General features: G+C 37.8%; 1 protein-coding gene across 2 annotated transcripts in view; it reads right to left on the minus strand.

Moving 5' to 3' along the window:
* Positions 1-7,338: 7,338 nt before the first annotated feature.
* Positions 7,339-26,809, minus strand: part of LOC124554795 (excitatory amino acid transporter 1) — a 762,497-nt gene continuing 743,026 nt past the window's right edge. The window contains exons 7-10 of one of the 2 annotated variants that reach the window (XM_047128448.1): positions 26,495-26,689; positions 12,759-12,893; positions 9,199-9,355; positions 7,339-7,986 (exon numbers count right to left, since the gene is read on the minus strand). In XM_047128448.1, coding sequence (XP_046984404.1) covers positions 7,975-7,986; positions 9,199-9,355; positions 12,759-12,893; positions 26,495-26,689 — 499 coding nt within the window. In that variant the 3' untranslated portion in view covers positions 7,339-7,974. Of the gene's footprint in view, positions 9,356-12,758; positions 12,894-26,494; positions 26,690-26,809 lie in introns of both variants that reach the window. The other variant, XM_047128447.1, reaches the window with a different exon arrangement.

Consider the following 26,809-nt stretch of genomic DNA (forward strand, 5'->3'; position numbering starts at 1 on the left):
AGTACACTATGTATGGCAAAATGGCACTATCCAAAGCAGGTGCTGAGACAAGTGTGGTGTGCTATGGACAATAAATGACAGAGGCAACCGACAGCTGTGGAGATGTGTATGGGTGAATAAACATGCAACTATTGCACAACTGACCACCCAGATGAGCCATGGGGCTGACAATAGCGTCTCCTCAATGGCCATTCAATGACTGTTGCTGCATATGGGCCTCCACGGCAGGCACCTGGTTCTTGCACACATGCTGACTGCTATTCATTGGCGGCAAAGGTTGGAATTTGCATGCCAGTACTGCATCTGGATGTCCACCAAGTGGCAACAGGTGCCTTTATAGATGAATCACATTTTACGCTGAATGAGACAGATGGCTGTTGGTATATACAGCTTGCAACAATCGCCCGAGGGTTCCCACGAGAGGACGGGGTGCTATGGTCTGGGCAATGTTTCCATGACATTCCCTGGGTGATCTTGTTATTGTGGGAGGCCCATACACAGCAGCAGTCATTGAATGGTCATTGAGGAGACACTGTCGGCAGCCCCATGGCTCATCTGGGTGGTCAGTTGTGCAGTAGTTGCATGTTTATTCACCCATACATTTTCTATGAAAGTACAAAGAGACAGGTTTCCTTATTACAGAACCGACATTGAAAGTTAAATTTTCTACCACCAGTGCATAATTTTTTCTGAGCACATCTTCTGCATTCAAATTTCTGATTTTCCACATATTTTTAATCGGAATTAGAATATAGTGTGGTAGCTACAAATTCAAAAAATATTTATAAATGTATCTACAATTTTCATAAAACTTAATTACAATAATTTCATAGGAAGAAAACAGTTTAAAGCACACTTGCATGACGTCACTGCTAAGATTGTGCTTTAAATTTCACACTCATTTTGCAGTGAAATCTTTCCTGCAATTTTATTGTAGTCTACATTTTCCTTCATACTGATACAAGTTCTAAACAACGCGTTACTGGACATTGCTTTATTAAGAAAAATGTTTAATTTCATGTTCTCTATTATTTCAGAAAACTACAAATATTTATTACAATATACCTTGTATAATGTACTATTACAGTCAAAACCATTTGGAATGGAGTGAAACAAAAAATAGTCATAATCTACGTCTGCAATTTCCCACTGTGGTTTTGAAAGAACACACCAATCAGATGAATCACGAATGAGTGTGCAAAGGTCAAATACAAGTATATCGAGAAATAATACCAGCACCATGATGCTTCCATGAAGTAAGAGACTGAAAGGATAGTAATAAATACTGGTTTCAAAAGTAGTGATGAAGGCAGTTATCAGGAACACAAGACAACAAAAGCTATAGAACTAGATATTAGCTCTACTGAGGCCTTCATGGCAAGAGAGAGAAAAAATATGAATGATGAACTTGACAAGTTTGACTTCAGATGCTACTCAATAATGAATTATTTTAAAATGTAAGTATGCTCTATTTAATTTTTTTAAATGGGTTTATTTTGCTTTATCTTCACTTTAAAACAAAAGGCTAATCATTATACTACTTTGAATATCAACAAATCGTCTGCTCCTAATGACGTTGCAATTGGAGTGTTCTGGTATGCCCACACATTTCTGTAGACAGACATCAGTGTACTTGCATGTAAACTGCAATGTGTAGCATACTATAATTTACTTGCTTGTTAACACTGTGAAGGGTGCTTTGTGAGTCTTTCATTCAGCAACTGTTTGAATCACAGCATAAACCCCAACTGTCATGTCAAAATATATTCAGTTGTCAAGATCCCAAAATCTGTGAGCCATTGATGCATAGTAGATATGACACAGTTTTTGAAAAGAACCAGAGTGTTGAATGACCTTTCTGTTTCAGGCACAGCCACAGAAGTGTATAAAAGATATGCATAGCTACCCATAAGTTTGGAAATGAGCTTGAAATCTTAAACTTGTGCATCTTATTCTAGGGGTCTAATTGTTTCAAACTGGTGTATACATAGAAGCATGAATAGTTTTCAAATATTTAATTTCTTCTTCTAAATCCATCATGAGCATTATGGTATTCATTGATAAATAGCTTGCCTGCCTCAGAGACCTAATCATCAGTCACCTTTGTGTATTTCCATAAAAACTCATGTGTTTCATCAGTGTTTCAGATCAGGTTTTCAAGTTGGACACTATATTGTCAGTTATGACATAAAAACATGTATTGTGAATAAATCCTCTGAATTTATATCTGTCGCTTCATACCTGGTTTCATCATGAAATGATTTCCTCTTCTTACTGCACACCTCTGGAAATTCGGGATTGGTGTTAATTTTACTGGAAACAACTTTAGATCCAGGGAGAATGGTGTTCCACCTTTTGTGAATATATTTTAAGTTATTTAACAAGCTCTCACAAGATGTCTTACCTCAATATGAATGGCAGTATTTCAAGCTTGTAGTGATCTGATTCTGTAGTCTGTTGGTACCAACAACTTTAGCCAAATTAATGTCATGACTCTTACTTTTGTCCATGCATTCACTGACATGATCTGAGTGTTTCACAATTATTGATGAATTAAATGTAGAACAGCAACTCATTTTCTGATAACAATATATGAATTATGAAGCCATTCATTTATTTCTTGTTTATACTCCTAAATTTCTTCATTGAAATAAATACAATGGCAGATGAATGTTGCCTGTTCAACATCATTTGAATCAGGAGCTGCATTAACGATAATTGTGTAACACTTCTCATTTCCTGCTGCTATAAGGTGGTACTCCTGATGCAATGGACACAACCAGAAACAAATTCATTCAGAGTATCACTTGACAGTTAATGCACTTTAAACATTTACCTGCTTTTTGTCGGTCTCTGACATGCTAATGTGTTTTTCGATAACTGGATCATAGTGACTCAAGAGCTCTAATATTCTTAGGAAATTTGTGTTATTTGGATCCCCTGTTTTCTGATGTTAACATCGGAAATTCAAGCTTCTTTGACCAAGAAATAATGTCACATCAAGCAACATGAGGTTTCCCATGCGAGTTAGCTATTCTATGTACAAAAAAAGAATATTACCTCTTTATGTAAGTCAACAGGCTTTTGTGGCCATTGTCACTGAAGTTGAAATCTTCTGTATTGTTAGGCCACATAATATTTCTTCAAATTATTGACATTTTTACCCCTCAGCTGGGAAAATCTTCAGGATCTTGTGGTGTCCACTGTAGATTGGACAATGTCCGAGGCCATTGTCATCTTTTCTTATAAAGGGGAGTTTTCCTATGCTTGAGCTGGAGAAGTGAGATTAATGGGTAAAAATCTTGTGGCTACCATCGTCATTGGATAGTAAGAGAAGTACTCCTGCACTAATGCTGAGGAAGGGGTTACTGCCAAAAACTCATGTGGCTACCTATAGTTGGCCAACATCATTAGTTAGAATGGGACTTTTCCTGCACTTATTCTGGAGATGAGTTATTGATTAAATTTACTCCAGCTGATATCAGTCGACCAACAGAATTTGCTTGAAGCAAAATGGGCAGAGCAAGAGAGGGAGAATGCTTATCCAAAATATTATTCCCCACAGAGGTGACTTCCATAGTGTTGTTAATATTGCTTGCACACCATGTCTTGATGACAGACAGCCACAATGCTGGAAGCCAATTCCCCATCCTCTCTATTGAAGTTACATGCATTCTTAGAAATTCTGATCTCTTCTCAGACTTTTCTCCTATAAATATTGATTTCCTTAGCCAGCACTTGTACATTATTGAAATCAGTGTTAAGATCACAGCAGTCATGATTCTCTGCTACCACAGATTTTATACTTTGTTTAAGGTACATGTACTGGTGTTCCTTAATACTTTCTTTAATAGTTCTTCCTGTTTTGCCTATATACACTTTGCCGCAGCCACGGATTTTGCAGGTGCTCTCAGTGCGGAGGTAATCAGATGCATCCGTTTTCCATAGGAAAAAGTATTTTATTTGTTTTGACAGAAGAATGTCGTCTGAATACCAGTTTTCTTCAGAATTCTGATTATGTAGTCAGTGAACCCAGAAGCAAATGGTAATTTAACAGAGTGAGAAGGCAATTACTCACCTTTCTTAGTAACAGAATTAATACAAGGGTCATCCACAAAGTAAGCTCTATTTCTATTTCTACCTGTGGCAGCATGACGATCACAGTTCCAAGCATGCGCAGCAGTTACTCTGACACAAGGAGAAGACATGTATGCCATTTTCAGATCGCTGCCACTGACTTGTGCTATGTAGTGCTTCTTTACAATGTCAGCCATAATCGAAAATGCCACATGTGAAATCAGATCTGTGATTCATTTTCTAAATGCAAAGAAAGTTAAACCATAGGAAATTCATTGGCAAATCTGTGAGGTTTAAGGACAAAATGCTGTGAGTGATTCAATAGTTAGAAGATGGGTCAGATTGTTCAATGACGGACGTGATCAAGTGCACAATGAACAACGAAGTGGACACCTGTCTGTGGTTGCTGATGAACTGGTTCACACAATTGAAGAGAATATTAAGCACAAACATAAGTTTACATGTAGTGCCCTTGCTATGGAAGTTCCACAAATGTCATGGTCACTAATTCATGAAATTATTACTGAAAAACTGAAATTTCAATTCTTACTGAACAGCACAAAAAACAACGGATGGGCAGTGCATTTCAGTTTTTGCACGCTACAATGAAGAAGGTGATGGTTTTCTTTCTCAGATAGTCACAGGGGATGGAACAAAATGGCAATCAATGGAATGAAGGCACACTTCATCCCCAACAAAGCTTAAGCCTAAGCTAATCTCGACACTTCGAAAAGTCATGTGCACAGTTTTTTTGGACGGAAAAGGCATTTTGCTGATTGATTTCCTACCACAAGGCCAAATAATTAATGCACATAGTTACTGCGAGACCATTAAGAAATTGCACCATGCAATACAGAACAAGTGCCAAGGATTACTTTCAAAAGGGTTGTTTTTTTTTTCTGGATAATGCCCGACCTCACACGGCAAATGTAACCAAAGAACTCTTATGTGGATATCACTGGGATGCATTTGATCATCCTCCATACAGCCCAGACCTCACTCATAGTGACTTTCATCTATTCTTACACCTAAAATCTGTCCTTGGTGGCCAACATTACAACGATGATGACGAGCTGAAAGAACATGTTACCACATGGTTGAATACACAGGCAGCCTTCTATGAACAAGGCATACAAAAACTTGTGCCATGCTATTACAAGTGCCTACAAAGTTTTGGAAGTTATGTAGAAATGTAGTTTAACAGTTGTAGATTTTTGTACAATAATTATTTTTTCTGTATCTGTACACATTTGTTTTATATAACCAAATGGAACTTAGTTTGTTGACATGCCTCATATTTTGTTTAAAAGCCCTTTCTATGGACTTCTCTTACTATCCAATGTTGATGGTTGCCACAAGATTTTTACCCAATAATCCCACTTCTCCAGCGTAAGTGCAGGAAAATTTCCTTTTATAAGAGAAGGCGACACTGGTCTCTGACACTTCCCAATCTACAGGGTGCACCGCAAGATCCTGAAGAAGTTCTGGGCACAGAGATGAAATGTTGATCATTTGAAGAAATACGATACGGCCTAACAACCTAGACAAGTTTAATGTCATTATCTTTCTACTTCTGAGCATTAGCATGGCCAATGCACCTCTCATATCATTTCATTTCTTCACTTTTATGGTTTTTCCAGGGAAACTACATACACATAGATATAATTTATTTTGTATTTACTCGTGAGTGCAAAATATTTTCTGCAGATTTCATGTAAAATCACCATGTGATGGAATCAGAAGTACCTTAACTTTGGAATTTATTGGCAATTCTACGAAATTGTAACAAAATTTCACAGCATTTGCCAATGGCCTTGCCACAGTGGTAGCACTGGTTTCCGGCAGATCAGCAAAGATAAGCGTTGTAGGGGCGGGCTGGCAGTTGGATGGGTGACCCTCTGGTCTACTGAGTGCTTTGGTATGCAGGGTGCCCTCAGCCTTTGTGAGGTAAACTGAGGAGCTACTTGATTTAGAAGTAGCAGCTCCAGTCCCATAAACTGGCATGCGGCTGGGAGAGCGGTGTGCTGACCACATGCTCCTCCATATCCGCATCCAGTGATGCCTGTGGGATGAGAATGACACGGCAGTCGGTTGGTACTGTTGGACCTTCCAAGGCCTGTTCGGATGGAGTTTAGTTTAGTTTCACAACTTTTGCTGAGTACATTATGTGTTGTGGGAATGTTTAACTAGGTTTCCCAACAAGGTTTAAAGAAAGCACAGTTTAGACGCCATCATAAGGTGGCTTTAATGCACAATGTCTAAAGAAAATGTTGTGCATTCAAGATTAAGCACCAAACAGAACTATATGCAACTGAGCTACAAGAATCAAAGTGAAAAGCAGGGGCTAGGCTAGCTATGCTGGTGCTGGGGTAACGTTCTTTTATTTATTATATGATACAAAATTTATTTTACAATAGCAATCTGATATTTGCCAACTGAGCTCCCTGTGTGATCAGAACCCTTGAGAGGCTTAGACCCAGGGGACTTAGCCACCCCCGCCCCCCCCCCCCCCCCCTCCCCACCTCTCTCATTTGGCCTGCATCTATCCTTGGCAATGATGTCCACTTCTACATGCAGTTTGTATTTCCTCAGCATGATGGCATCTACCAGCAGGACAGTGCAATGTGCAACACATCTCGCAGCATACATGTGCAGTTCAAAGAGTACCAGGATGTGCTTATCATACTCTACCAAACTCCCCAGATTTAAACCCAACAGAGAATCTGTAGGAATGTCTCAGTCTGGCTGTTCATGCTATAGATCCTCAACAGAGAAATTTGGTGTAGCTGGCCATAGCATTGGAGTTGGTATGGTTCCACATCCCTGTTGATACCTTCCAGAACCTCACTGACACTTTTCTTGCATACTGGCACTATGAAAGCTGGTTCTTCAGGCTTTGGCTAGTGGTCATGTTAATGTGATTGGACAGTGTATATTTTATGAGTACATGAATATGCTGCATGGGATGTTATTGTAAAGTGGGAAGTCTTGTTGTTTACATGAAAATCATGATATTTCCATTAATAATGAGTTAATAAATCTCTTGTACAGTAAATTGCAAAGTTATTTCTTCCTCATTCAGGGTAAATAAAAATACATAGTTCTAAGGCACTATTACCTCAGTGGTAGATTCTATACAGAACAGATACCCTTAATCCCATTTGCAGCATCTTCAAGTATGCTTCATTATGATATCAATTTCAGTCCTTTGTAACCCATGCACACATGGAGCAAAAGGGAAAATATCTATTTCAAAATATATAAACACAAATACATATTTATTTAAAAAAGTTAACTTCCATACAAAAATGGGAATTTATTAATAAAATCACACATGTCACAATAAAAGAAACAACATACATGGTATGAGGCCTTGCTAAGAAGTCCATAGTTGCTACTGATGTTACATTTGTGAATATGTTCAAGATGCATCATGTTTAAAGCTTTAGTCTTCCCAATTTACTCAAGCTAAGAAACACACTTATTTACATAACTGTTACATTTAAGTGAATTACAAGAGCAAAAGCTGACTCCATAAGAAAACTACAATTTAAATCCTCATTATATATTCACTATACATTATCTGAGACATAAATGCTATTCCCTGGTATTATGAACTTGAAGTGTATAATACATCAATGTGTCATCAGTTTGGAATTTGCTCAGCAGTACAAGATACAAGCAAACATTCCACAAGAAAATTACTGGTTTTCAAATATATATTAAAGTAATGCTTTTGTAACATAGATGTCCATTGACAAATAACTTATTTTCTCCTTTTTCCTCATTTCAGAGCTTATACACAGAAAACGTCTTTTCCTTTGGTGAACAGAAGTTACTGGTGTCACAAGTTGACTCTGCTGAGAGTTTGTTCATCTCTCATGGCTTCTTGTGACATTATTTTTCACCCTGAAAGGCAGGCAATTCTGATTCACTTACAAGCATTACAAAGATAGAAAAGAAATTTACATTATTATGAAACTACTTGTTTGCTATTTATGTTAAAAGTGATTTGAACTTAATGAAAATTCTTTCATTTCACCATACGTTACTGTGACTTGTATTCGCAAAACCTTTTACTGCAATCACTTTCAGTATCCTCAGTAAATATAATGAGTAACAAAGTGTGTGCAGTTGCTCATAGCCATCTATTTTACCAGTAAGGTGATATGGTAATGAAGCATAAAGTGCAAATAAAAAATTTTTGATTTAATGACTGAGATCTGGAGCAAGTACCACTTTACATTCTTCTTTCTATCTGAATGAAGTAATTTTACAGATACCATATTTATCATACTGTTTGGATGACATACTACATAATAATGTGTATTATATTGTAGCTGCAATTATGCCAAAAGCTTTCTACTGCTAATAATTTATCACCTATGTACCCTGTTAATTTTCACAGAACAACAACTTCATTCTAATATTATTTTTAATTATCATTATTACTCAAGGAGCATGCCCTATATTAATGTAGTTTCCAAAAGAAACACAAGAAAAATACAAGTATGTGAAAAATTGTGTTTGTGAAAAGGAATTAAAAATCTAACAGCACAAGCATGGAATGATAGTAATTGTACAGGATTCCATGGCTGTTTAAGCCCTGTTCAACTATTAGGACAAAAATCTTAAAATCAGATACAGTTTAAGGCACACTTAGATCGTTATATAAGAGAAGGAAATACTGGTGGACATACTGCAATTTTGTCCAGGAAACTGAAATGATCCAGTTATGAATATAGTGAAGTGTTTCCACATAATTTTTGTTTTAGTATCAACTTTAATTTTGTCCATTTAAGTATATTGCAACAGTATCTGTGTAATGAACATAGCTCATAGCTGGGGAGAACAAATATGAAGTTTCAAATTTGAACTTATTGTGTGGTTGTGTAAAAATAAAGATGAATTAGAAAGTTAACACTCTCCTATCAACAGATCTGTAAGTTATTGAAAGAGCTCATAATGAATCAATAATAATACTGATCTGCTGATAATAAATTAATGAGTAAGTAACCAATGTAAATAAAGAAATATTTAATGATGAATGAAGGAAGACTGCTTGAAATGTTCAAGTTATCTAGTTATAGTCTATCACATGGCTGTTGTATGCCACTCAACCTCTTCTGGGCTGATTTTTCCATTCTGTGAATCAAGTTTGTCAGCATCAAGTATTGCTGGCATTGCCATTTTCTCAAGTTCCCTTTTGCTCAAGTGGTTCACAATTCCAGCTCCAAGTGAATCTCCCAAAACATTTATGGTTGTACGGAAGCGATCCCTGAAATAAGAGTTTGCATTTAGAAAAGGAAGCTTCCATAACACTTAAAGTAAGCATATACTTAGATATTTGAAGTACCTACATATTATTATTTAAATGTAATAGGTAATTCCTACCAGTAACAAATGTTTGTCATCATGTAGTTACCAAAATTTGCATAAATAAACTATTTATTGCAATTTGATATTGCACATGAGGTAAAATATTTTTCACCCATCACTTTTACAGTGAAGCAACAATAAAGAAATAGTTGGAAAAATGTGCTCTGCATGATGGATAAATACATGATGCATGACACAAAAATTTTTATAATGTTTAATAATAACCCATTACTTAGTTCAGTATGCGACCATCTGGTTCTCTCATTTTCTAGAATTCACTGGAACACTGACAGTTATATTTAGAAATCAACTGTTTTTGTGTCTCCATTATTCTGCCTGAAGGTTTGTGGGACTTCAGCTGTTCACTTATGTAATAAAATGAAACACTGGCAGCTATCCTTTGGATGTTATTTATTATGTTGCAACCAGTTTCGGTGACTCAATATACCATCTTCAGGTCTAAACATATGCTGAGTGGGTGAACTCCATTATATACATGATTCCATCACTGGCCAATGCCTGTGAACTTGCTTCCATAGAGTACTGTAACAGTTATGATAGGTCTGCTTGGTTGCAGACACAACATCACTGTTACAGTTTTCTACAGGAGTCAGGAAAACATCAAAAGGATGGCTGCACATGTTTAATTTTATTACATAAAACCCACTGTTGTGCACTTCAGTTGATATATTGTATATGAACAGGAGGTGCCATAACAGTGATAAATATAATGCAGTTGGGGAAACATCTTCCCCACATCATTCACAAATCTATACCTCTTGTTTGTTCACAGGATAACTGTCTGCAGCTAAGAGCAAAGCAAAAATTCTGAAGATTTAAGGGTCAATACATATTCGGAGTAGGTATTATAATTCATGGAGAAGAAATAAAAACTTTGAGGTTCGCCGATGACATTGTAATTCTGTCAGAGACAGCAAAGGACTTGGAAGAGCAGTTGAATGGAATGGACAGTGTCTTGAAAGGAGGATATAAGATGAACATCAACAAAAGCAAAACAAGGATAATGGAATGTAGTCTAATTAAGTCGGGTGATGCTGAGGGAATTGGATTACGAAATGAGGCACTTAAAGTAGTAAAGGAGTTTTGCTATTTGGGGAGCAAAATAACTGATGATGGTCGAAGTAGAGAGGATATAAAATGTAGGCTGGCAATGGCAAGGAAAGCGTTTCTGAAGAAGAGAAATTTGTTAACATCCAGTATTGATTTAAGTGTCAGGAAGTCATTTCTGAAAGTATTCGTATGGGGTGTAGCCATGTATGGAAGTGAAACATGGACGATAAATAGTTTGGACAAGAAGAGAATAGAAGCTTTCGAAATGTGGTGCTACAGAAGAATGCTGAAGGTTAGATGGGTAGATCACATAACTAATGAGGAAGTATTGAATAGGATTGGGGAGAAGAGAAGTTTGTGGCACAACTTGACCAGAAGAAGGGATCGGTTGGTAGGACATGTTCTGAGGCATCAAGGGATCACCAATTTAGTATTGGAGGGCAGCGTGGAGGGTAAAAATCGTAGGGGGAGACCAAGAGATGAATACACTAAGCAGATTCAGAAGGATGCAGGTTGCAGTAGGTACTGGGAGATGAAAAAGCTTGCGCAGGATAGAGTAGCATGGAGAGCTGCATCAAACCAGTCTCTGGACTGAAGACCACAACAACAACAACATGAGACTAACAAGGATATGTCGGTTCAGCACAAAGTTTTCATCTGCCAGAAAGTTTCAAATCAGTGCCTACTCTATTTCAGAGTGAAAATTTATTCTGGAAGAGGATTCATTGTCTTCAGTTTTATTCAGTACAGTATTATAATTAACAAAATAACTGAAAATTTAAAAGGTATTAAAAGTGGCATAGGCTCTGCAACTGAAGAGCAAAATTAGTGTTCTCACATATACTGATAATATTACCCTATTAGATGACACTGGAAATGAACTACAAGCTCCTACAACACAAATATTAAATGTTATTAAAATCATAGGTTCTCAGTCAGAGAGAGATAAAACAGTATTTGGTACTTCATTTTTACTTCGCATAAAAACTAATGCACTGCAACTTAGGAATGAGAACATAGCTTTCAAGGATACCAATGAATTTAATTAGGAGGATGAGATTAGTGTCTAACATCCCACTGACCATTAGATTATTATGAATTTAATTAATTTGGCACCCTAATAACCTCAAAAACATCTAAAAGCCAAATAAAACCAGGAATGCAAAAAAGTCAGACAGCTATAACTATTATCACACAACTGTTTTCTGAAGCAGTTTAATTTATGGGAGATCTTAATTACACTCCCATAACTAATTAATTGCATCAGTTTCAATCTACAGATCTGACAGTGGTATTCTTCAAAAAAAGAATAAATAAAATTACAGATGTCTTAATCTGATGTCAAAATCTTATGAAAAATATTTGGACCACAAGTGATAGAAATACTAATGACTGTATAATACTATAAAATGTTGAACTCTGTAATTCATATGAAGAATCAAACATAGTTGCAGAGCTTAAAGCCAGAAGACTGCAATGTCATTAGAACACAAGCAAACAGGACTATCAAGATCAGAACACTAGTGTTTCCCACTGAAACTCAACCTCTTTGACACACACATAAAAGAAACTGTAACAATATTAAAATTGGTATGGGAAAGTTAAGGCAGTGTAGAGACTGGGAAATAACTTACGAAGACAGAACTAAGAGGCTCAGTGTTGATCTTTATGGAGAGGAGAGCCATATGGCTTGCAAAACTTACCAACAACAATAAAAATAACAGCTCTACCCATGATCGTGGACGAACTGTAAGATTTTTAACTTAAATTTTCCAAGGAAACAATAGATGAAAAATGGAAAAGAATGTTTTCACCATGGAATCAAATTGTACAATAAACTGCAGATCCACAATCAAGGGTTATTTAATTAACCCTTCAACTGCTCTGGATGTATTAACACACATGCCTTTGTACCTGTCCCTGTGTGCTCTGAACGTGTTTACACATGCCACCAGTCCTCCTAACTGGTACTCTGAACGTGTCTACATGGGAAAAAAATACAATTCAACAACAAAATCGATAATAAGGAACCAATGCATTTTCCCTGTTCTTACCAAGGCCTCTTTCCACATTAGGAAAACAAATTTCTTCCACATACCTATTTTAGAAAAAATTTCACTTGCTCTGTGCTGCTCATATAGAAGGCATGTGACTAGTTTAGTAATTATTACTTTCAGGGGAAAAGATATTAAGAAATACAATAATAAACTTGCTGTCAGGCATATACTTACAGCAGCCAGTCGACAGCTATGATAAGTGTCACATCTTCTGGAGGTAAACCAACTGTGTCAAGAACCATTACCATAGTAACCAGACCAGCTTGTGGAATTCCTGCTGCACCAATACTAGCTGCTGTTGCTGTTATGCTACAATTGCAAAAAAGTATTCAAGCTTATTATATGTACACTGTATAAAAATAAACTATATTTACTTTGATGGACCCACATTATACATCCTCATACAATAAGACGATTTCAGTATAATTATAATGACTACTCAAGGGATATGTATGTGAAAATAACAGTAACTGTATCACTAAAGAAGGAAATATAGAATTTTAACATGGTGTTAACCTGTTTTTATCAGTCTTCCTCATGCTTTCCTGTCATAACCCTCCTACTTTGTGTTCAACATTTTTATCCATATAGCCCACTCAGTAACAACATATCTAATTGCACAAACATTAGGATTACTTTGGTTTAATTTGCAATTCAGACTAAGATATTCACTCCTGTCCTCAACAGTAAGAGTTAGGAACGGTGCAGGCATTCTGCATCACTGTTCTCAGTAAGGTCCTAGTGGAAGGCATGTGCCTTCAGCTCCCTCTAACATCTTATGAAGTTGTAACTCTTCACGCTTTCCTGGTGATCTAATGACATCTTGGGTTGTCGCGTGTTCTGCCGGATATCAGCATCGTACTTGCACGATATTTCGGTCACGTAGCTCGTGGCCTTCATCAGGTGCAACCTGAGACTGCTCCTCGAGTGGACCTGGTCCAGTATTTATGCCTATGGCCTATGACCCCCCATGAGCGGGTTTGGTGGGCGCGGACCGCAGAGGGAACACCTAGAACTGCAGTGGACAGAAAACGGAGCAGCAACACTCCAGCAGGTCGCAGGGAATGGGCGCGGACCACAGAGGAAGCGCCTGCAGCCGTTGGTGGAGGGGGAGGCCATAGGCATAAATACTGGACCAGGTCCACTCAAGGAGCAGTCTCAGGTCGCACCTGATGAAGGCCACAAGCTACATGACCAAAATATCGTGCAAGTATGACGCTGATATCCGGCAGAACACCCGACAACCCAAGTTGTCTTATGAAGTTTCTAGTGTGTATCTGTTTTACATAGATGTTATATTTGTGTTGTATTGTTATGGACAGGTGTGGGGCACAAAAAAAGGAATAAGATGGACAAAGGCCAGCAGATAATCTACACAGTTTTAATAGAATTAAGAGGCAGCAGATTTTAACATCCCTCAATCATCCATCAAAATGCCATACACTCTCACGTCATGATACACTGTGGAGAGGTTTGGGATACTATCAGGTACTTGGTATATAACACAGTAAAATTAAAAGTTTTGCCACTCCATTCCCCAGTGGACAAATACTGGGGAATAAAAATTCAAACAAGCTAACAGAATATTTACATTAGTTCAGGAATTTCTTCCATGACCTCTTACTGCTCTCTTAACTAGCACATAAGTATCCTAGCTCCTACAATATTCTGCACAATTTGGTTTCCAGTTGAACCTCCTCACTGATGCATGTATGTGCTTGGGAACAAGGAAAGAAGGAAAACTACAGATTAACATCCCACTGATATCCAGGTCATTAGAGACTGAGCACAAGCTCTGTTTCAGGGATGGGTAAAGGAAATTGTCCAAAGGAACCATCCTGGCATTTACATGCAGGAATTAAAGGAACCATCCTGGTATTTACATGCAGGAATTTATGGAGATCACAGAAAAACTAAGGAAGCATAGCTGAACATGGATTTGAAGTATTGTCCTTCTGAATGTGAGTCCAGTGTGCTAACCACTGTGCCACCTCATTCAGTTGCCAGTCTGGTAACAAGCTGCATTTAAAACTGACCAGAAGAATGTAGAATGGATGCTTCAGTAGTGCAATGGAATACTCTTTGTAGCTACTAGATTTTATAGCAACCAGGTGATTGTATTAAGTATAAAATTTGGGGACTTCATTCTGAGATATATTTTGTCCGGAAGGTGTATTCAGACTGAGAAGTGGTGATGGGAAGAAAAATCATTTATCATTATCCACTGTGTAGCATCTGTGAACACTGGTGACAATAGAGATATCAGTGGTGGGGAACATCCCTGTAAAATTGTACAGTGCTCATTGCTGAGAAAACTTATGTCTTGTTACAGTGTGATGCTCCCAACAGCTCGACATTTGCATCAGGTAGTAAAAGAGAGGCTTCATAGCCTATTTAGAGAAGGCTGTATGCTTTGTCACAGATGTGCTTTTTGCAGTTTACTTGACTACACTTATGATATTTTCCTGAGGCTGGAACATTTAATGGCGATTTCTTACACACAGAACAAAATAAAGTCACTAACAACAAAAGATTTGTTTGTGTGACACTATTGATCTAAAGAAATTAATAGTTACATTTTCAGTGGGCACTGAGACATTGTGATTGGCATACAGACCAGTGGATATGAATTGCCTGGTAAAATGAATCGCATTTTATGACATATTTACAGCAGTGCAGTTCCACACATTCATCTGGGTATGCAGACAGAGAATTTATGGTAGTATTATGCTATGGGAGATTTTTATTTGGCGCCATCTGGAATCTGTGGTTTGAAAGATGGCACAAAGAGACCTGTAATTATCTAAGTATTGCTGCAACATTAAGGATGTGGTCAAAACTTCAACCAGGAACTTAAAAATTACATTAATTTATGTAATTTTATCAGTTAAATACAGGATTGGAGTTTTTATCCTCATACAGATTTAGAATGAATCACACTTAAGACCTGAACATAACCACTGTATTATAAATTTCGACCTTGATTTCTTATGCACTTAGTGCTTCCAGATAAAGAAATAAACTGTTGATACCTAGGTAATTAGAGACGTTGTATGTGAAATAGTGATAGGGAAATGTAGCAGCTCTGAGTAGTCAAGAACATGGCTGGGAATCAGTCATACCATTTTGAAGGAACTATACTCCCATATACTAAAAGGAATGTATGGAAAATATAAATCTGGAAGACCCCCAAAGGGACTTGAACCCTACTGTTCATGAGTACAAACTCAGTGTCTGAACCATTGTGCTATGTGCTTTGGTTGTGCTATATTTGGCATAATGTGTGCACTAAACTATTCTACAAGGAAAATTAAAAACAAACATCTTGAAAGATGTCAATGTCCACATACATAATCTGCACACTACTCTGAAATTTGTGACAAATGGTGCCACATGTTAAGGTTTTTTTTGTGTTCCTTGTATAGAGAATGCAGAAAAACTGATTGCTTAAATGCTTCTGTGCTTGCTGAAATTATTCTAACCTGGTCTTAATGGTCCCTATGGGTCCAATACTTTTGGGGATGAATAATATATTTAGTTCATTGATGTAATACAGTTTGTTGAAAGTAAGTAGGCTTTTGCAGAATAATTAGTATCTACATTCAAATGTGTGCCAGTTTGGGTTTTCCATCATTTCTGCAACACTTTCTTTTACTCAAGCAAACCTATAGCCAATCATGCTACCATTCCTTGTGTACATTCATAATAGCCTTTTAGTCTAGTTAGGTGCTGGGACTCAGATACTTGAACAATATTTTAAGATGGGAAGCACGGATAATTTGTAAGCTGTCTCCTTTGTGCACTAACTCCATTTTTTCAGTATCCTACCAAAGAATCAAAATCTGCCACCTATCCTACCTCCAACTGAGCTTATGTGACCATTGATTCAAATGCCAACAAAATGTTACACTCAGTTATTGGCATGAGTTCACCAATTTCAACTTTGATGTTCAAGTCATAGGATACTAGTTTTCTGCATTTTGTGAAGTGCACAATTTTATATTTCTGAACATTTTTTACCAAGTTACTGATCTTCATACCACAATGGTATCTTAACAAGATTGGACTGAATATGAGGAACTCAGGTTCAGAAGAGGCTTTGTCCACAAAATAAAAAAACAAAGAGTGAAGTACAGTTTTCAGCATATTAGATTCATTCTGTGGTCTCAGTACTTTGTTTGGCATCAAAAAATTTTTGTCACTGTCATATTGGTATCTGAAAGTTGACTGTTCATTAAGAAAGCAACTCTGACCACTGCTGTATTCATCAAAATGGTTCAAATGGTTCTGAGCACTATGGGACTTAACATCTGAGGTCATCAGTCCCCTAGAACTTAGAACTACTTAAACCTAACTAACCTAAGGACATCACACACAGCCATGCCCGAGGCAGGATTCGAACCTGCGACTGTAGCAGTCGCGCGGTTCCGGACTGAAGTGCCTAAAACCGCTCGGCCACCACGGCCGGCTGCTGTAGTCATCAAAGAGTACTATATAACCTACAGCCAATCTGACTACTACCATCATGCAGTGCATCATCAGCTATAGTAGAATCAAGTAGAAGCAAATATTACAGGATTATTATTCATGTGAACCTTATTAATATGGATTCTTGTGAACAGTAGTTATGTGGAGAATGCAGTAAAGGTACTAGAAAGACAATCAGTTTCATCAGTAAGATGAGCAGAAAAAAGAAAGAGGTAAGGAAAGGTTTTGGACAAACTATTCATTCCTTTTACACAAAACAAAAAAATCACAAATGTTTTTGTGTAAACAGTTCAAACCTTCAGATTTTTCCTTTGTAAGGAAAAAGTATCATTCCCTGATAAAGTCTTTCAAGATAATTTTATTGCATCCAAACTTATCATTGGATGAATTAATAGAAGATGACGTTGACAAACAGTAAATAAAGAACCACAAGCATACAATCTGAAATTTGTCTTATCAACAAAACTTGGAATGCCAGTGAATGCTTGCAAGAAATGTTTTATGTCTCTGCCTTTGGTATAACCAGAAGGACTAAGAAATATTGGACACAAGGTTAAATGTGGTGAATCTTTAACAGAGAAGTGAGGTGGTAACAGAATGTCTAGCAAGATTATACAGAAGAAGTAAAGTATGTATCATATTTGAAGAACCTTAAAGGCCATGAAAGTCATTACAATATCCAAATGTTGAAGAGAATCGAGGATATACTTAGATTGTTCACTTAATACAAGCAAACTGTACAAAATGTGTATCAGAGATTCAGTTGTTGTACTTAAAGACAGCTTTGTAATATTTCACCAAATTTTTTTATTAGGATTCAACCTTGGTTTTAAAACACCAGCATCTAATATTTGTAACTATTGTGTAGAATTAGCATTCTTTATCGAAACCACCGAAAATCCAGGAAAATCTAATTACATGATAGAAAAAAGAACATTTTGAAATTACAAAAACAAGTCTTGCACACACAATATGTAAAAGAGGTCACAGGGAGCACTGTCGTCTTCTTTTTTCCAGACTCAGAATACTTACAACTATATATTTAGACATTTGTGTGTCTGCACCCTATATCAAAAATATTATTTCAGAATTTGTTGCCAGATGGGAGATACATGAACACAAAACCAGAGCTAAGGGTAATTTAGACATGCCACGCCACAGATTAGCAAGAACAGGAAATTTCCACGAAGTAAACCCACTCAAATGTTCAATGAACTGAAAATTCATTTCAGTATATGGATACTTTTTTTTTATTAAGTGGTACAGATGGGTGTCAGATCGTCCATTTTATGACATTAAAGAATTCTTCGAGATGCCTGAGGAGGATATTAGCATTTATAAGTTTTCTGTAGTTGAACATATTATTTTGTGGTTTGGTTAAGTCATGTGCAATTACATAGTGTGTACAATACAGAATACACTACATAAAGGGTATACTATACTATACTACACTTTACTATATTATAATATAGCTTACTGTATGAACTTTTAGAAACTATCCTGGTGTAATTTAGTACACTGTCATGCTTAAAATGTATACTATAATGTATTGACATTAGTTTATTTTATTATTGTGTATGTACTACTACATCCTGTATGATGAAGCCAATATAATTGTAAAATGGTCTATGGTGAATAAAATTCTTGATTCAAGTAGTGACTTGGTGGATGTTGATTTTTCCATTTTTCCCTGTATGCAATAAATAAATAAATATATATATATATATATATATATATTTTTTTTTTGATTATTTGAGATATTTGCCATTCATTTGAAGAAGCTCTGCATCTTGGAAAGTATGGTAGCTGATATAAAACATTTTACCGGAGTAAATTATAGGAAACTTAATGCAACGCATGTAAAGGTCTAAGTCCATTTTGTCGTGGACTGCATGGGCAACAGTAATAGACAGAACACTAAAATACTTGCAATTTATTTATTTTTTTCACCTTAGTACAGGGTTCTAGATGTCGAAAACTTTGATTCTACACTACTGACCACGTGTATATAACATACAAAAGGTTCAGAAAATTCGGACTTTTGTGACCCTCTCCTCCACCTATCCCATCCCTTCCCCTTTTCGAATATCCGCCTACTGGACTATAAAGGCAGTAGGTATCAGCGCCGCGTTCCTTGACTTTCGGGATATTTTCGGTACAATTCCGCACTGCTACCTAATTAACGAAATTCGAGTATACAGAGCATTAGACTAGCTTTGTTATTAGGCTGTGGGGTTCCTAGGAAATAGAACACAAAATGTCATCCTCAACAGAGAGAAACCCTCAGACGTAAAAGTAGCTTCGGGCGTACCCCATGAGAGTGTTACAGGAACATTACTACTCTCATTATATGTAAATGTCATATCTACATCTAAATGCATAACTCCACAACATATCACATGATGCTTGGCAGAAGATACCTTGAGCCACTGCTGGTCTTTTCCTTTCCTGTGCCAGTAGCAAATGGAGGGAGGGAAAAACGACTATCTACATGCCTCCGTAAGTGCCCTATTTTCATACATTCTGCAGTCGATTTCAAATACCGGTTCCACAAGTTCTCTCAATAGTGTTTCGCGAAGGAACGTTGTCTTCACTCCAATGATTTCCATTTGAGTTCACGAAGCATCTTCAGAATACAAGCGTGTTGTTCGAACAGACCGATAGCGTATCTAGCAGCCCGCCAGTGAACAGCTTCGATGTCTTCCTTTAATCCGACCTGGTGGGGATCCTAAACACTGGAGCAATAATGAAGAATGGGTCGCACTAGTGTTCTATACCCAGTCTCCCTTACTTTCATAAAACTCGCCCAAAAACCCGAAGTCGACCATTCGCCTTCCCTACTAATGTCCTTGTGTGCTCAATACATTTCGTATTTCTTTGCAACTTTACACCTAGACATTTAACCGACCCGACTGTGACAAGCGGCACATTACCGATGCTGTGTTGAAGCATTAAGAGATTGTTTACCTTGATGATTTGCATTAACTTACATTTTTCTACATTTGGGGCAAGCTGCCGTTACAACTAGAAATTTTATTTTTACAGCTCGTATTCTCCTACAGTCACTCAACGACGACACCTTCCAATACACCATAGAGCCATCACACAACCTCAGATTGCTGCTCACCCTGTCCGGAAGGTCATTTAGGTTTATGGGGAGCTTCCATGGGGCACTCCTGATGAAACGCTTGTCTCTGATGAACACTCGCAGTCGGGGACCACATACGGGGTTTTATTGGTAGCCTTCAAGCCAGTCATATATCTGGGAACCGTACATGTATACTCGTACCTTCGCCAACAGTCTGCGGTGGGGAACAGTGTCAAACACCTTCCGGAAATCTAGTAATGTGGAATCTGCCTGTTGTCGCTTGTCGCAGGCTAAGGTGTGAGCAGGGCCGGCCTTAGCCATCCAGGTGCCCCGGGCGAGTCGTCTAGTTGGCGCCCTTTATTGTATAAATAGCGAACCTGGCAGTGCTTTGCAACACGGTATTTGACTGTTTTCTAGAAATCGTCTTAAGTGGTTAATGGCGTCGTCTTATGATCATAACATGGTTTTTTCCATCGTAAATTTGAGTATTTTATTTTTTTAAATGGAAATGAAATCCAAATAATCTGGAAGCCCGCTAAGACGCTCCATGTGAGTCTTGTGTAGCCTGTGACGTCAGTCCAGCATGCTGCTGTCGCTGCCGTAACAGTCAGTATAGCAGTGATATATTGTTTGGGCATTCACGTTTTGGGAAATTGTCTAAAAATATTGCGTAGTAATGCACTGTACCTCTACAACAACTCCAGAAAACTGTTTCTGCGTGTTCCAAACAAAGAAAAGATGCGTAAAATGTGGTTGAAACATGCTCGTATATCCCAAATATTTCTTTTCTTTTCTGAAGCACCCCTGTACTAAAGCGAACAAAACAAAACAAAAATTATTCAAATTGGTCAAGCCATTTCTTTGTTTTGGTGAGACTAACACACAACAATTGAATTTTATATATAGGAGGTATTATGTATAACGAAAAAACACTAATTTTGAATTGGGTACCATATTTTTATTGAATTTAATATAACTGTAAGCCATAAACCTATATTTTCTGTCAGTCATCTGAACACAAAACATATTACGCCTAATGAAAAACAATTATAAACGACTAAAATTTTACTTTTCTCGCTTTTCTGTCGGCAAAGTCTCTGATCAGATTAGCAAAGTCCAGGTTTTCTGCAACTTCATTTTCAATGGACAGTGAGGCCAAACTGGTTAGTCTTGTTTGAGACATCGTAGACCGCAAGTACGTTTTTATCAGCTTCGGTTTGGAAAAACTGCGTTCGCCGCTTGCGACAGTCACTGGTATTGTTAGCAAAATACGTAACGTTATCCAGATGTTGGGATATAACTCTTGAAGATTATGCTTTTTTATGAAGTTTAAGGCTTCAATAGGCGTTGCCTGGCTGTCTTCGAGATAGTGTTGCAGGCCTAAAATTTCGTCGCACAGCAAATTTCCATCAATATCTGACTTCATGTTGACAGTTAACTTTTCTTGTAATTTAGAACAGCATTGTATTAGTTCTTCTTTATTTTGATTTTTTTAATGTCAAATAAGAAACTCCACGTCGTAGAAAATTCTTGCATCTGTTCAAATCTTTCTTTCATGGATATGTGCACGGTGTCCAACAGTGCATTGAAAAACTCTACTTTAAACTTCTTTTTTGGGTCAGTTATTTGATCATCAACAGCCTCTTCACCCGGCCTGCGTTTAATACGTCTTAATCGCATTTGTGGTTTAAATAATGGCTGCGTATCAAGATCCGAAGCCAGTTCAGTTGTTGTTACAATAGCTTGTTCGAAACCTGTTTGTCTATATGTTTCCAAATAAGAGCAACATTTGTCAAGGATTCCCATAAACTCGACAAAGTTGATTGTGGGTGACTGACTTGCTTTACTCACAACGTTAATTTGAAACAGAACATCATACCATGTCACGAGAGAAACAATGAAGCTGAAGTCTTTTAATTGTCCTCCTAGTGTTGTCGCTTCGTGTGACACCGCAGCATCGCTTTGTTCAGTAGCATCGGCCAAGGAAACCAAAGCGTCATGCATTTCGCATAATTGATAACGAACCGCTTTGACGCTATCAATTCGAGCTTCCCAGCGTGTGTCACTTACATTTTTTAGGGTGTATATCTTCAAATGGTCGGTCAAAATTTTCCATCTATTTACCGATCCAGCGAATAGATTAAACATTTTTTGTAACATTCCGAACAGTGTCACGGATTTTACTGATGATTTTGCCGCATCACACAATACCAAATTATAACTATGGCATCCACATGGCACAAAAAAAGCTAGTGGATTTAACTTCTTAATTCTGTTCTGGACGCCTTTATTTTTCCCCTTCATGTTCGCGCCGTTATCGTAGCCCTGTCCTCTGCGGTCATTAATGTTAAGGTCAAGATCACTCAATGTTTTTAAAATTCTTTCTGTGAGGCCTTCACCGGTTGTATCATCTATTTGCAGAAATGAGATGAAATGTTCTTTTACACTTACGCCATCCTCTGTTATGTCGGCGCATCTTAAAGTTATCGAAAGTTGTTCTTTGTGGCTTATATCTGGAGTACAGTCAGCTATGATTGCATAATACTTTGAACCCTTTATGCGGGATACGATTGTAGACATAACGTGTGATGCCATGAGTTCTATTAATTCATTTTGTATATTGTTGCCGCAATAATGGTCAGCCAAATCACCATTCAATGCCAGTCTGACGTGCTCTTCCATGATTGGATCAAACTTTGCCAATAACTGTACAAGACCTAAGAATTTTCCATTATTTGGGGTAAATAATTTATCTGATAACCCTCTGAATGCCATATTATTTTCAGCCAAATACAAAGTAATGTGCATCAATGTTTGAAGCACATTGCTCCATCGTAAACTTTCTTTAGAAATTAGCTTTTGTTCTTCCTTGTCAATAGTTAATCCAGCTTTAAACCTGATTTCAGCTTCAGTCCATTGAGTAAATGCTTTTTTGTGGTTATGACTATTTTCATGCAGTTTCAGAGCTTCACTTAAATGTTTCCAATTTCTGAAACCCACAGTGGTAGTCAAATTAGTAGTTGACTTTAAATCAAACAGTCGACAACAAAAGCAAAAGACACTGTCGTTTGATACAGAATTAACTAGCCACCATCGTCTGATAGTTTCTTCGTTTGATAGTTTTCTTGTGTAATGAGTTGAAGAGAAATGACGCCCATTTTCATCTTTTGGAAAGTTATTTAGACATACTTGTGAGGGTCCACATATTATAATGCGATCTATATCTCTAGCATTAAGTACTTTTGGCCACGTACCTACATCAGAAACATTGTATTCTTTTATTGCAAGAACGTTGATACTTTCATCGACCACAGATGTCATGCGTTGATTTTGACTTGGAGAAATATCAGAGGATTCATGCAATGATGTACTGCGCTGGTCAATTTGATCACCTTCAATAGGTGATTGTATATTTTTTGTGTATAATTGTTCACAGTCTGAAGAAATATTTGCTGATACATGGACTTTTGATTCAATATCTGAAGTATTTGCCTTAGAATTTCCTTTAAGGTACTTAGAAATATTCATGTGCTTTTTAGTTTCTTCAAGAACTTTTTCTTTTTCAGCTTTTCTTTTCCGATTTTCTGAACCAGAAAGCTTTTTTTTAATCATTTCCTTCTCTTCTGGCATGATTTAATAATTTGACAAATTATTGCTTGGACACTGCTCTATTTCGCGACCACAATATTCGATCTATAACAAATAAAGAAATTCACCTATCAGTAGACGTAACTAGAAAAAAACCTGAACTGAAAGATAAAAATGTTTTTCGCACCTACCAGAAAATTAAAATGTTGACACAGTCACGACACTCGTTTCACTCACAATTATTCAGCCACGAAAACATGACCGCTGCCTCCGACTCTTACTGACAATTACTGACATGCGGGTGCAAATCGTAGCGCTGCCAACATATGCAGTCTAACAAACATTGTGTGGCGCTGTATTATTTCAGTAAGTTAGGGGAGAATTCTCTATGAATGCAGTGCACGCATTGCATGATCTATTAATTAATGTACACGAGTCATTAAGTCACAAATATTCGATATAAATACATTCGTATTAATTAAATCATAATGTAATGTATATTTCACAGTCTGTATTTTCTTTTATTTGGAGCGACCGGTAGTTTCTGTTGTAAACGAGAGATGGTGCGGCTGCATGGGCTCTTCCTTGTTGCAGTTCTTGAAACAAATAAGAGAGGCGCTAGCCCGCGTCAAACATGGATGGTTGCAGACAATACGAAGATTGCATTCAGCATGATTTCTCTTCTGCTACCCCGAATTCATCGCGCATTCGTGAGATTAGCGACGTATGTTGAATGAGACTGAATAATATTTTAGTTTCGCGAAATGGGTGATTGTAAATTGTAATTTTTTTTTTTACATGCGTTTAGTACGTGTCGCCCCTTGGGCCCCGGCGCCCTGGGCGACCGCCCGAGTCGCCACACCCTAAATAAAGCCGGCGCTGGGTGTGAGACCCGGGAATAAGTGTATGGAGTGACTTAATGTGGAACGGCCATATTGTAGGAAAGACAGATGTTAGACTGACATTCGTTGGAAGAATGAGGAAGTGTAGCCCATCCACGGAGGAGGTAGCTTACAAAACTCCTGTTCCACCGAAAGTTTAGTATTGCCATCAGTCTGGGAGACGCAAAACAAACAATTAATATAAGAAATAGAGAAGATACAAAGAATAGTAGCTCGCTTCGCCACAGCGCTACAGGTTCGTTCAATAAGCGCGAAACATTCACGGAGATGCTCATTCAGCTGCCGTGTCAGACTTACAGGAAAGGCGTTGTGCATCAGTGTTAAAATTCCCAGAATAATCAAACAACATATTTCTTCCTCTTACGTACTGGTGTATATCGCGAGAAGATAATGAAGATAGAATTAGAGAGAATCGAGTTCACACGGATGCTTACCAACAATCGCTCTTCTGTCGCACCATTCGCGACTGGAAGAGGAAAGGGAAAAGTGCCAGTGCGACACAAAGCGTCCTGCACCACATACCGTAAGTAGACTTGAGTAATATAGGCCTATGTATTGATGCAGAATCCGCATCATCGTTTGGGAAACCACAGCCTTTAACTGCCCTACACTTCTGTGTTTTTTTTGGATCTCTGAACAATTTGTGATTCACTGATACCGTCATCATTGTTAGCCTTTCTTCGAAGTCAGGGGGTCATGATCTTCTAGCAGAAGGATGCCCACGCGCTCACTACTTGCGTTACTCAACGAATTTTTCCAGATGTTTATCAACTCCCCCCAGTTGCACGATCACCAGACCTGTCTGCCATTTAGGATGAGAGACGTCTCAGGAAGGCGATGTATTCCGGTGACATCTAGCCAATTACGACAACACGTGGAGGAAACGTTAAACACCATCACCTTAGAAGACATCAGGTACCTCTAATTGTGTCGGAGGACAAGGGAACCACAACTTTGCAGCCAGAAGTGGTTTTACGGGATACGGAAATCATTGTCAAAGACAATATGTCCACGAGTCTGTGACCATAGTATTACGAATATACTGCATATAATCCGTACAATATGTAAACCAAAAGTTATACAGGTGGGATCATCGGTACAGGGTATCATTTTGCGCAAGTGTGTTTGCTGCCACGTAATGTTAAATGTCAATGACAAACGTACCTCTGCCTGAATGAACATAGAGAGCAAGATACCATTCTCATAAGGTTACGGTACTTTTTTCCTCACCAATCAACAACACCTTGATACCAGGCGTAAATGTGAGGGTGGTTTCGCCGCGCGGGATTAGCCGAGCAGTCTGATGCGCTGCAGTCATGGACTGTGCGGCTGGTCCCGGCGGAGGTTCGAGTCCTCCCTCGGGCATGGGTGTGTGTGTGTGTGTCCTTAGGATAATTTGGGTTAAGTAGTGTGTAAGCTTAGGGACTGATGTCCTTAGCAGTTAAGTCCCATAAGATTTTACACACATTTGAACATTTCTTTGAGGGTGGTTTCGTGCTTCTAAGTGGTACTGAGAATAATAGCGTAAATAGTACTGCTGTGTCCAAACTTGTTTCTATGGAGTCACGAAAAACCCATGAAAATAAATAATCAATTCAACCCTTACCGAGATAATTGTGGAAAATAGTCTCAAGTATTATTTCCTGCTAACATGTCAGACTTCAGAAAATTGCCCTGGCTGATCTCATATCATCAATCAAAGGATAACTCACATAATTAAAACTTTCAGCTACTCTAAGAAGTCATAACAATAACATTTACTCATCCACAGCTAAATTTAAATTGAAAGAAAAAGAAGCAACTTCCTCTCAAATTCGTTTCCGTCATTGCGGTGATGTACTTACCTCACTGCAATTAGCTGGCCAAGACTGAGTCCAACGTTTCGAACTTGTGAAATAAAAATGGCAGCAACTGCTTCATAAAGGGCCGTGCCGTCCATGTTTATTGTTGCTCCAATCGGCATAACGAAACGAGACACTCTAGTATCAACATCGTTCTTCGTCTCCAGTAATCGCATGGATACAGGAAGCGTTGCATTGCTGAAAGGTTTTTTGTGTAATTAATTATTTTGGTTTACTTACTCACTTGGTACTAGGTCGGAAAGTACTACAAACTCTATAGACTTCCAAACTAACATAAATGAATGTCATTTATCTCTG

Source organism: Schistocerca americana, chromosome X (assembly GCF_021461395.2).
Source record: "Schistocerca americana isolate TAMUIC-IGC-003095 chromosome X, iqSchAmer2.1, whole genome shotgun sequence".
Taxonomy (NCBI): domain Eukaryota; kingdom Metazoa; phylum Arthropoda; class Insecta; order Orthoptera; family Acrididae; genus Schistocerca; species Schistocerca americana.